Here is a 14,088-nt window from a genome sequence, read left to right as displayed (position 1 = left end):
ATCTGTACTAAGTGACAGATGCATAAAGTGGCGTAGGTGGCTGGGCAACCAGTAGGAAGGAGCTGGCTGCACCTCCAGGGTGTTAAAAAAGGCAAGAGTTGCATATTCAATAAGCCAACACTAAGTCAGTTTAAGAGTGACTGTTTTCCATTTCCTTGACTCCCACAGCTGTCCTTTTATTACTTTTTCTCTTCAAGCCTGACCCAAAAGTTCATTTATATTCAAATTCTCCCATATAAACTGATAGAGAGGGAAATGGAGAGTATAGACACAGTCTGAATTATTGCATGGCCAGCACCTATCATATGACTGCTTAAGTACCAGGGCCAACACTGCTGAATAGCTATGAAGGGGAGCTAATTAATTTAAAAAACTGGCAACCTCTGGAAGCTAGGCAATTTTACAGAGAAGTCTGCTATAATCCTCCGGGTAGGTATCAGCAGCAAACTATGGTCATTTGAGACTCCTAATAAATACTCGGTATTATTTACAACAGCAAGCCCCTGTTGACAGAAGCAGGTTGAGAAGGGGTGGGAAAGCCACACACAGCACTTACCATCTTCTGTTTCCTGCCACACGATGCCCTCAAGGTTGACGCTTGTCCCAGGTTCGCAGGGGCCCAGGCACTCAGGCTCTGTGGCCAGAGCCACATCACACGTGTTGACCCCAACTGATCTGGTACGAACCATGATTTGCTCACAGGGGGATGAGATATCATTACTGACCACTGGCACCAAAAGGTGCAGTGGCAGCACTGCTGGTGTGGAGACAGGGGACTCCATCTGTGGGGGAAGAGAAAGCAGTAGCTGAGTTGCAAGGAGAACATTTATAGGAAATACCTTCCCTGTATTTAATTTAGTCCTATATCCTTTCCCACCAGAGCGCAGAGGGCTTTAAATATAAGACTTTGGTCCTTACTTTCAAGTTCTAGCTCATGATACCACTACAAATCTAAGTTTAGAAGAGCGCACCCTGGACTAGGAGAAACTCTGTTTCTTATTAACGATCCTCCTCATGAAATGTGCCTGGCTAAAAGTGTATTAAAAAACTTGTCTCATTTAAAAATCTCTAGTGAAAGAGAATCAGGGCCAGACTTCAAGCACAGGAGAGCACACAGACTGATGAGAAAGAAAAGGCTCAGCTTCTGAAGCGTGTTCTACTGCTACCACTTTGCTTCCCTCCAATCTATCATTCACAAATTATACATTAATCAGGTATAAAACCCAAGGATACAGGTGAGGATAAAGAGGCAGAGAAATATCCAGATTCTAGGGTGCCATTCCTGGAAGACTAGAGCTTTAATTCATCTTTGGGTAGAAGGAAATCTACTTAAAAGTTACAGGAGGGCTGGGAGCAACCTGATGGAGGTTTCTAACCCACAGAGCTTATAACAGCAATTAATTAATGAGAATGGCATTTCAGAGTGCGACTCTAACAACAAATATACATGTAAGAAAACAGGACGTCCTGTTACTATCCAGAAGCCAATCCACAGCAGTCTGCACATGATGTTGAATACATACACATACAAAGGAATAGCCAAACACAAGAACCAACAACCTACCTCCAAAACTAGACCCTTTCATAAGAATGCAATTATTTAGATTCCAAAAAGAAAGCAACACATCTAGAGTTAAAAGAAAATTGTAATAAAGAGCAATAATCACTTAATTCTTTAAACCCTAGCATTTATCAGGTTGACAAAGTACCGACTCTGAGTCAATACTGCCCACATCTTAACTAAACAGTGTCTGGCATATGCAAAGGCACTCAATACACACACTGACTGATCTTCCCTAAAGATTAAGTATAATACTAATCAAAAGATCTAGAAAATAGGAGTCAAGGATTGGGACCCTCTTTCCCTTGCGAAAGAATGTACTCCAACAGACCCACATTCAGAGCAAGGCACACATGCACCCACAATCCAAGCTGCTGGACAGCTCTGCAACAGAACTCTGGTTCTGAAATAGTTTACTGCATGACCACCACTCTACCCATAATCCGTCTCCCTCCTTTTAAATACATACATGCATACACACACACACACACACACACACACACACACACACACACACACACACTCCTGGCCTCGAACACTACCCTGGTGGGTGAGATCTGGGTACTGCATCCATTCAGGTAGCTCTGCACCCATCCATTCAGGTAGCTCTGACTTCTTGGCTTACAAGTCAAGTGATAGTATTTGCAGACCATCACTATCAGAGTTCACAGAATGCTAAAACACTGATTCTGATTAATTCTGGTCCCTGGAAAGCTGCCAAAACATTATCCTTATCTGTTTGTTGTTACACACATCAACCTTGTACTTTCCTAACTCCACCCTTTTCATAAAATGAAAGTGGAAGCTTGTCTAATGAATCTTCTGCATAATGGTAAATGCCAAAAAGCATTTTTGGTCTTTTGTACTCTTGAAAATCAGGCATTTATCATGGAATTTGGCAAACTTCTTGGGATGCGGTAGATCTTTGAAAAACCCTTTAAAATTTATAAGCATATATTTGAAGGTGAAAACAATAGAAAAAATAAACTGGATTTCCTACTACTCCTGTGTAGTGCTGGACTTTGGCTCTAATCATTAAGCCCTCTCAGGAATGCTATCAGAAGGTGGTTCACTAACTCTTCGGAAAGAAAGTTTCCTGGAGATTTTACCCATGAGAGTAACTAGAAAGGGGAAATTAGAGACAGAATATACAGACCATCTTTACTCTTGGCCTCACCTCTGTTTCTCAATTCTTTTTCTTGGGGAAGAACTGAGATAGAAGCAACTTCACAGTTAGTATGTGCATTTCCTTTGCTTAGTTAGTTAGTTTGTTCCCTTTTCTGTACCTTTCTTCTACTAGCAGGAGAAATTCTTGCAAAGTCCTCTTTCTTGGACAAAGAAATTGGCCTGAAGCGTCAAGGTCACTCCTGTGAACTTTCTGATTGCCTCACTTGAGCAAGTCCTGTCGCCAACCTGTCCCATCACTGAGGAAGCAATCCCAATCAAAGAAGGAGGTAAGTCCCCAGGGAGTCACCTACACACTCTGCCATCAAGGACAGCTCTTTTCTGGAAGTGGTTTCATTTCCTGTTAGGTTATTCAGTGCTGCTGGGGGGCCAGAGAAAAGATAAGCTACTAACATTCTGGACAAAAGCTTAGCTTACAGTTCTATACTGACAGACCCAGGAAACAACATCTAAGATATAAGTACAAAACACCACTGTTGTTTTCAAGGAGTCTGACAAATCAAACCCTGCAGTAGAACATCTGAAGAGAAGAAACTTAGCTGAACTGATCACTAAAAATAACAGAACTAATACACATGAGAAGCTGATTAATGTGTGTATGCATCAAACTACCCTTACTGATCAGAGTTAACTTATTAAGTAGAGTTCAGGATCTCTGTTTGTGTGAGGATGACTTTACTATTTGACTAAACGAGATTTTGGGGGGGAGAAGTGAGGAAATCCACCTATGGATTTGGAACTACTGTTCAGTTTCCTTCTACTTTGCAACAGAAATCTAAGGAGAAATCACAGAGCAGCACAATAATGTTTAATTACAGCTCTAGTTCTGCTAATTACTCTTTGGTCACATGTATAATCTACATTAAGCCATAGTGCATAATAAGCAGCTCTGTGATATTCATCTAATAACCTAGGTGGCTTTGTGGGATTTCAAATTCTACTATTCATTGGAACAAACATAGCTTCAATTTATCACTCTCCAGGAGAGGATAAAAATAAAAAAGGACTCATTTTGCCATCTTTCCTATATACCTAGGATATAAGAGCAGGGATTGTCAAGAGACTGATGCCAGAGGGGAAAATAAGCAATAGAAGTATGAAAAGTCAAGGTCATTAAATACCTTAACAACTATGACAACAATAAAAGCTGGGCCAATGCTCAGATTCTGAAATGCTAAGAAGTGCCACCACGGCTCCTGGGCTCACTGAAATGGGATAGTAAACGACGAAACAGAACAAACACCTGAAAAGAGACAGAGAATTTAAAGATGGAGATCTCTGAAGTTTCCCAATATTTTATGTCCTTTATCTTTTTTTTTAAATAAATAAATAAATAAATAAATTTATTTATTTATTTATTTATTTTATTGGCTGTGTTGGGTCTTCATTGCTACACACGGGCTTTCTCTAGCTGTGGCAAGTGGGCGCTACTCTTCATTGTGGTGCGCGGGCTTCTCATTGCGGTGGCCTCTCTTGTTGCAGAGCACGGGCTCTAGGCATGTGGGCTTCAGTAGTTGCGGCACATGGGCTCGATAGTTGTGGCGCATGGGCTTAGTTGCTCCACGGCATGTGGTATCTTCCTCAGGCAGGGATCGAACCCGTGTGCCCTACATTGGCAGGCGGATTCTTACCCACTGCGCCACCTAGGAAGTCCCATGTCCTTTATCTTTTAATAATACTTCTTTTCAATTCACCTTTAGATATTAGTCTAAAAGCACCTATTAGGGATCTGCATGCTGGTAGGCAGGTGACACAAAAAGGAGGACTGGAGAGAATAAAGAAAGGCCAGAGCCATTAATCTCCCTGCAAGAAGTAATTATACACTGACTTCAGCTGCCTCTCACACTTGACAGGTACTAATGGAGGAAAAAATTTCAAGGCTGCAACATAATTTTAGGGGTAGAAAATGTAGCGAACAAATATTTGGGACAGGCTCTCTCCTTCACAAACATGAGTGTGATATCTCTACCTTCACAGTCAAAAGGCAGAAAGGAAGCTGGTTCTACTGATAACTTCAATAGCTCTAAGAAAGTCTCTTTTATCCAAGAATGAAAGATTATTGGGGATGATGGTTAGATGAATGTTTACATTTATTGGAAAAGACTCTGCAGAAAGTAGAATGTCATCAAATATATTAAATACTATATTAATAAGAAGTTCTCTTTCTTCAGTAATTCCAAAGGTCCTTCAAGGTTTTATAGCGACTCAGCATCAGCAATACTAACAGTAATGTACGTTCTTGATTCATGAACAAAATATAAGTACTCATTCTGATATAGTAAACTTGATCTGCTCACAAAGTTTTTATTGTGGGTTATTAAAAAAAAGGTAATTTAAAAAATCCCATTTATCAGTTTATTGTGTTATTTATGTTTCTCTCAAATTAAAATACAGGGGAAAAAAACCCTTATTATTTGAACTGCCTTCTGTTGATTGGCAATTTGAGACAAAATAAGTTCACTGTATTTTTTTTTTAATAATTTAAGATTATTTTTGCTTATTCTGAAGGATCCTTATTGTGAGAGGCTGGTAGGTGGAAATCACAGAATAACTGAAGATGTAGGCAGAAATCCGAATTCTTTCTCTGCAAGAAGCTCTTGTCAGAATGCAACAGAATATTCCGAGTAAATCCCAAAACAGCTTAACATTTAACTATTAGTGAAGAAGGAAATCAGCCCCTTTTCCAATACTACCTACCTTTCCAGTATCTCTCCAAGAAAAAGAAGGAAGGGAAGGGAGGGGAGAGAGGGAAAAAAGAGGCTTGCGGGTTTCCTGAGCTTCCAGGGATTCCTGAGCTTCCAGATTTCACTTTGCTGCTTTGAAGAAGAATTTGATTGTAACTCTGGTTAATTTCCCAGACATTTTGTAGCAGAAGACAAGGAGGAAAAAGAGAAAAAGAAAGAAGTGGTAGCTGGCACCACAGCCAAACATCAAACAGTTCTTAAAAGCTACATATTCTATTATTCACAGAAGACTCACTTTAGCATTCAATTTTAACCACTCAGCACTGGGTAAAGGTTAGCGGTGAGGGCTGTTTGTGTGTACCAGAAAATGTAAGTGCATTTTTCAAACACATAATCTGAAGACTACTGATTAGCCACAGGGAGTTCCCCTGTGATGATCCCTATAGCGTCTCAGGCTCAGATCCTAAAGACATCTTCTGGTGAAGAGGAGGAGATCGCAGATCAAATGATCCTAACAGTCAAGTCTGTCTAAAACTCCCAATGTGTGGGACTGCGTAAATTATGCTGAAAATTGGACAAAGGAAAAAAATCTGGTAAGCAAAATCAATGCACAGCACAAATCACATGGCAGTGTCCAATACTGTGGCAAAGGTTTTTGCTGCATAAAGCATCTCTTTTGCCCTTCCAAATCTTCTCACTCTACAATCTCCTGCCTGCTTGAAATGTACCACATTTTCCTTCCACAAAGCTATTAACTTCCTAGCTGATGAGTAAGGATAGAGACCTAAGTACTACCCACCTCTGAAACTGACTACCTGTTTGGTTTTTTTCCCACAGAGGTTGATGATCCCTCCTCCCATTCCCATATTGTTCCAAAGGAAGCACTAGAATCAGCTCTCAAGAATAAAAAATTTGAGAAAAATTCATTCTTTGGCTGCAACTACTTCCTCTCCTGAACACACTTCTTACCTCCTTTTACATACTCATTTTCTAAAAAGTCACGGCTGGAATGTGTCTTCTCTACTCCATCCTCTTTCCCCTTAAGGAAAGTAATAAAAACATAACAGAAAGCTAAAGTCTTTCTCTGAATCATTCTGAATCACAGATGTCAAAAGAAAAGTCTCAACTTATCCTCCAACATGGATGGACAAACTGTACTAAAAAACCTAATCACGAATCACATCTTGCTCTGCAGCAGCTTGGGAAGGAGAAATGGGAATGATTCTCCCTGCTTTAAGCCAGCAATTCTTAAACTTCCTGATCTTGGGAAATCTTTACAGATTTAAAAATTGAGAACCTTACACAGCTTTTATTTATATAGGCTATATCTATTGATATTTACTGTCTTAGAAATTAAAACTGAAAGATTTTAGTATGTATTAAGTTAAGTGACAAAATTAGAGACACAGAAAACAGACTAGTAGTGGCCAGGGGTAAGGGTTGGTGGGAGGAAGTAGGAAGGTGGGTGTAGTGAAGAAAGGGCAACACAGGGATCCCTGCAGTGACTGAATTATATCTTGACTATGTGGTAGATATCCAGACTAGACATGAGATATTGCATAGAAGTAAACACACACACACACACACACAGGAGTATAAGTAAAATGGAGAAAATCTGAACAAGATAGGTAGATTGCATCAATGTCAACATCTCTGTTGTGACATGGTTCTATAATTTTGCAAGGGGTTACCATTGGGGAAAATTTGGTAAAAGTTACACTAGATCTCTATGAACTGTTTACTACAATTACAATTATCTCAAAATATAAAGATTAATAAAAAAGTAAGAACCACAAAGAGCTTTTATTTATTGGAATATATCTACTGATATTCACCATGCTAGATTTCAAAAGAAAAAACTTAATATGCATTAACTTGATCAAAATAGCACTTAAAAACCTATTATGTATTAATATACATAACATTTAAATTAAAATAGCTATAATTTTTAAGGACTTCCCTGGTGGTCCAGTGGTTAAGACTCTGAGTTCCCAGTGCAGGGGGCCCGGGTTCAATCCCTGGTCAGGAAACTAGAGCCTGAGTGCTGCAACTAAGACATGGCACAGCCAAATAAATAAAGAAATTTTTTTAAAGCTATAATTTTTAAAAAGAAAGGGGAAAAAAAACAGAAGAGCGGCATTGATTTACATTTTGCACATCTCTTCAATATCTGGTTTAATAGAAGACCCCTAGATTTTCATGTCTACTTCTGCATTCAATCTGTTGGTGAAATGTTTTTGTTGAAGTATATAAAGAAAACTGGTCTCACACAGATATATATGTCCTTTTCAGATAACTGTGGATATTCACCTTTTATATGACACCAACACTCAACAAGTGATAGTTCTTTTTTTTAATTATTACTTATTTTATGTATTTCACTGCATCAGGTCTTAGCTGCTACATAAGGGACCTTTTAGTTGTGGCATTCAGGCTCTTATTTGTGGGATGTGGGATCTAGTTCCCTGACCAGAGATGAAACCCAGGCCCCCTACATTGAGAGCACAGTCTTAGCCACTGGACCACCAGGAAAGGCCCAGATAGTTCTTAAAAGGTTACTGACAATATGGAATCTGAAACTTTTTGTACTGTTAGATTATAATCCATTGGTCTAGCTTGCACTTAGAATATTTCTTTACATACGTGATTTTTTTTTTTTTTAACATCATGTATTAGTTATTTGGAAACTACTGGTTCACTGAGTTATACAGCTCTTTCAAATACAGACATATTCCATTAATATTGAAAAGTCTTATTTGTTAATATTATCTCTGAGCTTATCAGAAAAGTTTTTAAAATACTGGTAAAGTGTCAAATTCATAGGGGGGGTAGACAGAAAATTTCCAAAACTGTAATGTTAGCTTAAAAGCTCAAATTTGATCATTAACAACAAATAATTGTCAATGGTTGTCCTTGGGATAATAGGCTTGTTCCTGACTAGGGTTCTTGGCCTTCCCTAATCAGTAGAAATTGGTAAGAGGCAAGACAAGGAACTCCGGCAAGGCTTTACTGCGGCTCCTGCAGCAGCAGAAGGGAGCAAAAACATGTAAGAAATTCCCTTGCTTGATCACTGAGGTGGGGCAAGCTGGTTCCTTATATGGGGTGAGGGTAGGGGTGGGTCCAGGGATTGGGCCAGAGGGGTGGCTTAGGTGGTTTGTCCATCACTTTGGTGGTGGTGTGTGCAGGGGGCATGCGCAGTACCCTGCTTTTGTTTCTGGTACCCTGTTTTTTGCTCCTGGCTCTTCAGAAATGGCAGTTGAGTTTTTGATCTTTTTGTATCTTGTTGTCCATAATTTGCCTCAACTGTGGCATGCATGAAGCTATTTTTAGTCCTATATAGTTTCTTTGTATTTTGTTGCTCAAGGAGACAGGTGCAAGCACTGCAGCAAAGGGTCCCGGGTCCCAGGTTGCAGCCTGTCTCAGGCTTATTTCATTCATTTTCAAGAAAATGTCTGCCAAATACCCAAGTCTGAATAAATATAATTTGCTAGTTTTTCTCTCAAGTGAAAATGGCATGCCATGAAAAAACTGGCTAGTTCAGCTTGCAACTCAATTGCACAAGTGCTGTTCCTAGAGACAAACAGGATGTAATAGAAGTGCTTTATGTGTACTTCCCATTTGCCACATAGAATATAAAATCACAGTACTCAAAGGTCAAGATTTAATAAGCTACTAATTGTTACTGCTTTATTAAAGATATTTTAAAGTGAAACTGGCTTTATAAAAATTTTTACCTTTTACAGTGAGGGCACAGCAGTAAAGAATGTAATGTCTCCTAGTACAATTTGATTCGTGTCAAGATGTCAGCCATTTTACCTACCATTGCTTTTGCACCATCAGTGCAAATGTCAACAGAGTGCAAAAGGCAAGTAGTGTCTTAGTATTATTATGAAAACAGTTTTGACTTGGTAGGACCTCTGAAAAGGTCTCAGAGATACCTAGGGGTCTGAGTGCTATATTTTGAGAATTAAGTTTCATGTTCTGAAATTGAGTACATGGTCAGCTTCTCCAGAAGCATATGCCATCTGATTCCTATACAAAACTGGGATTCTGGTAGCAAGGAAGTTGAGGGAGACTGCCTGTTCAGTAGGCAAACAACAGTGTCTGTCACAACAGGGCAGTTTGGAAAGACAGTGAAGGAAAAAGAGACACAAAAGCAGGGAAAATTATTAGTCAGTGTGCAGTAGGAAAGATGGTTCCAAAAAAAGATCCAAACTAAGGATTTTTTAAGTAAGGGATGTTTACAAGTTAGGTATTAATAAATTTCAGCAATGAGTAATAGGGAAATATTTTTAAAATTTGGGACAATAAAGGGCTCAGTTAATTGTTTGTAAAATGGACAAAAGAATGATGGTCATTAACTACTAATAAAATTGATACTTACCCTTGTGGGGGGAGAGGAAATCAGTCTCTCTAGTAGTGCCTATTTGTTCTCAAATTGCTAAGGATAAGACTTCTCTGAAATTGTAATTTAGTAGTACAGAAATTAAACATGCCTTATCTAAAACAAATTTTAAAATGAGCCCCTTAATTAACCAGAAGCCATGATTTCCAACAGATGTCTTCCTTGTCTTTGCTACTTAAGCTAAAGGTATAGAGATAAAACTTCAAAGTGGTATGAAGGGTGTTGTACAGTCTGAGTTAACTCCCGATGATGGACACCTTAGCACTGCTGAACCAAGTGGGAAATGGCCATCTGCTTAGATATGCTTCAATGCCCAAGTGTCTCCTAGGTGACTCTGTGTTCTATAATATAAGGTCACAGAATATCCACTGATTTTATATAACTTCCACATAAGACTCATGGATTTGACAGGAAACAATGGGTGATTCCAGTGAGTGGTCATTCTGTCTAAACAAAGCACCTTAAGCAGCATAGCTATCTGGGTTCCTAGAGAGCACGTGCAAGACAAAATCAAAGGGTTTCCCTGGTAGCGCAGTGGTTAGGAATCTGCCTGCCAATTCAGGGGACATGGGTTTGATCCCTGGGCCAGGAAGATCCCACATGCTGTGGAGAAACCAAGCCCATGAGCCACAACTACTGAGCCCATGTGCTGCAACTACTGAAGCCCACGTGCCTAGAGCCCACGCTCTACAACAAGAGAAGCTACCGCAATGAGAAACCCGCACACCACAACAAAGAGCATCGCCCACTTGCCACAACTGGAGAAACCCTGTGCACAGCAACAAAGACTCAATGCAACCAAAAATAAAAATAAATAAATAATAAAATAAATCTTAAAAAGAAAAAAAAAGACAAAATCATAAAATAGCATCATAGTGTGGAAGAACTTTCAAGATCATCTAACTAAACTAACCACTCAAGGGTGAAATCTTTTCTATAACAGGTAGTCATAAAACCCCTACATGAACTTTATTCCCTCTCTCAACCCAACCCTGTGGTGAGAAAATAACCCCTACTTTACTGGGTGGTTTAAAAGATTAAATTCTTCAACATATGTCAAGGGCCTAGCAATGTCTCTATAGTATTCTGGCCATCTCAAATGGCAGCCATTATTAGTTATTCTAAGAGTCAAGTCACGCTTGAAAGCTCATACTGAATTTCATATCTGTTAAAACTCCCTAGATTTTTTCTGCTCAAATTTTGAAAACATTCTCTTCCATCTCTGACAGACAACCACCCTGCCCTCTGCCAGTTTCCTTTTCCAAAAGCAATCAACACAATGCATACGTATTTGCTTGTTTATATGTACCTTCCCTTTATTCTTTTTACATAAATGACAGTGCACTACATACACTGTTCTGTACCTTATTTTTTTCATGAAATAAAAATGTAGGTAACTGTTTTAAACTTTAAATGCTTATCTTCCAAAAAGACAGACTGGGTGAAATCTCAGCTCTGTAAAAAGATCAAAGTTACCTATATTTCACATGGTCACTGTAGCAATTAACTGAATATAAAGTGCCTAGTGTATAGTGCCCAAGACACAGTAAAAGTTCAATAAATATTAGCCAATAACAATAATGATGATGGTGATGACAGTAATAATAACAATATCTTGTAATTTAATTCTGTCTTCAGTCTCTTATGACACTGTCAATCTCTATTCAGACATTCAGTACTTGAACTATCCATCTGCAGTGGTTCATTCTAGTATAGTTCTGACTTCATTATGTTTTCCCTTCTTCTTCTGGTAGAGGAATTTCTCTTTCCTGTGGGAAATCCATTCCCTCAACTACATTCCACTACAGGTGTGGGCCCAACTCTATTCAGACTACATGGAATAGGTTCTCCACAGGCTATAGAGATTCTTTCTTCCTCTGGTCCCTTAGCTGGAAGAACTAATTTAACCTGAAGCTGCTAGTGGCCATTTTTCCTAACACTTGAAGAAGGCTTGTCTAAGAATAAAGCCAATTCAGGGGAGAGAAGAATAGAGAGGTGAGCAAAGACAGAATGCCAAAGACATTATTTGAGCCCCTGCTGGAAACTAATAAACTCCATTGGTGAGAACCTACAAAATCCTTGTTTGCTTAAACTAGCTTGAGTCAGGATTCCATCACAACTGAAAAAGTCCTGACCACTATATATCACCCACAAATTTATATACATAGTCACAAGTTATAATGAAAATGTTGAACAGGACTGGAACCAAAGCCAGAGTTTTGTGGTATACACCTCCACCCTAGCTAACATCTAGTGATCAATACTCTTTAAATATATATAGCTCTTCAGCCAATTATAAAGTCGCCCAACTGTATCACCTTCCTATCCACATTTCATTGACATGTCATCAAGACTATCATAAAAGGCTTTGTCAAGTATCTTGAAGAAATCAAGGCACTTCAATCTATCCACCCAACAACTCTGTTGGGAAAAGAGAGAAAGTTTAGAGTGCTAAGCTTTAGAACTTAATTTGGTTTCTAATCATTATTTTTCCAGATTCCTTTCTTCATTCAGAAACATTAAATATTTACTATAATCTAAGCACTGTATTACGGCAAGTGATGAATCTTAGTATGATCCCTGTCTAGGTCTGAGCAGGTAAACAAATGTAAACAAATAATTAAATATCATAAAGAATGCAAAAGAGGTAAGTACAAAGGTGGCAAAATCACTTGTGTACACCTGGCAGATGACATTTCAGCTGAGTCTTAGGAATAAGTTCAACAGGAAGATAAGGAAAATTAGGTTATTTTAGTCAGATGCTATACCAGATACATGGCCTGAAAGGGAACCACAATAGTTTGGTATGGAGGGAATGGTCAAGTAGTGGGAGATTACATGTCATGCTAAAGAAAGTCACTGTGGAGTCTGAAGCAGGAAAGTGATTTATCCAATAAGCTTTTTAAAATGTTATCTTGGCTTTAAGGGAGATTAATCAGAAGGCAAGGACATCAGTTAGAAACTCACTATAATAGACCAAGTAAGATATAATGATGGTTTGAACCCAGACAGTGGTAGCTGTCATGGAAAGAAAGGAATGAGTTAGAGGTGGAATTAATAGGACTTTGTGAGTGATTCAATATTAGAGAGGTAGAGAAAAATTCGGGCTGACTTCAAGGTTTCTGGTGCCATTTTCTCAGGACAGGAGACAGAAGAAAACAATAGCAACAAATGACAGAGCCAGAAAACAAGTTAAACTTTGGACATGACTTTTAAGCAGATAGCTGGATATACAGAACTGGAACTCAGGAGGAAGGTCAGGGCATGAGCTTGTGTGGGTGAGATAGCCCAGGGTTAGGGGATAGAAGAGAGAAAAAGAAGAAGAAAGCTGGGGAGAGAAAATAAGGATTATCAACACTGAGAGGCTTAAATCCAGGAAGAAAGAACTACAAAGAAGTTTAAATTAGTAACAATCATAATGATAGAAGCAAACTTCAGTTATTGCTTACTGTGTGTATGCCAAGCACTTTTCAAAGCATTTTATATGTATTCCTCAAAAACGACCCTCTGCCGTAATTAACACTGTATTTCATTTTAAAGATGAATATACTAAAGCTATATGGGTTAGGTAACTTGGCCAAGGTCACACAGTGATAAAACTGAGATTCAAACTCAGGCAATTTGGCTCTAGAAGCCATGCAATAATAAAGAATTGAGAACCCAAACAATGGTGTCACAAGAAGTCAAGGGAAAACGGAGTTTCAAGAAGAAAATGGGCTGCTGTTATGTAGGCTGAAATTGTAGAAAAGGGTAAGACACAGAAACTAAATTGCACTGGGTAAAGGAAAGCATGAATAGGTGAAAGAAAGATAATTAGAAGTTATTGTATGTCTACTGTGTGCCAAGAGTTCTACATATGTTATTTTAGTAAATCTCCAACACCCCTATGAAGCAGATGACTGCTTTGTTTGATAGAAAATAAACAAAGCCCCATGGAAGGTTAATTATCCATAATGACCAGTTACTAAGTGACAGGGCCAGGATTTGAACCAAGGTATGTCTGACTCTAAAGCTTATGCTCTTTTCCATTATACCATGCTACTCCAAAAAAGCTTAGGCATGACCAGGAAGAAGAGTGCAAGTAGTTTACAAACTGTTTAACATTTTGTTCTAAGATTTCGCTAACAATCAATGTTAAGTTTGATGGTCTACAAATTTGAAAATTTGTACATTTTGCCTGTCTGCCCTCTTACGGTTCTCTCCCATTTACCAGTATTTCCTAGGCAAAAGGATCTCTGACAATGTGTACAAAC

The 14,088-nt window shown here is 38.7% G+C and overlaps 1 protein-coding gene across 7 annotated transcripts in view; it reads right to left on the bottom strand.

The window, feature by feature from the left end:
• The window catches only part of ZNF609 (zinc finger protein 609), a 225,007-nt gene that overhangs the window by 71,231 nt on the left and 139,688 nt on the right, over positions 1 to 14,088 (bottom strand). For all 7 annotated transcript variants that reach the window (XM_057722812.1, XM_057722818.1, XM_057722819.1 and 4 more), the window contains one exon: positions 557 to 782. In XM_057722812.1, the coding sequence (XP_057578795.1) occupies positions 557 to 782 (226 nt within the window). The remainder of the gene's footprint in view (positions 1 to 556; positions 783 to 14,088) is intronic.

Source organism: Hippopotamus amphibius, chromosome 2 (genome assembly GCF_030028045.1).
Source record: "Hippopotamus amphibius kiboko isolate mHipAmp2 chromosome 2, mHipAmp2.hap2, whole genome shotgun sequence".
NCBI lineage: Eukaryota > Metazoa > Chordata > Mammalia > Artiodactyla > Hippopotamidae > Hippopotamus > Hippopotamus amphibius.
The sequence above is the reverse complement of the archived record's forward strand: the minus strand, read 5'-3'. Positions and strand labels throughout refer to the sequence as shown.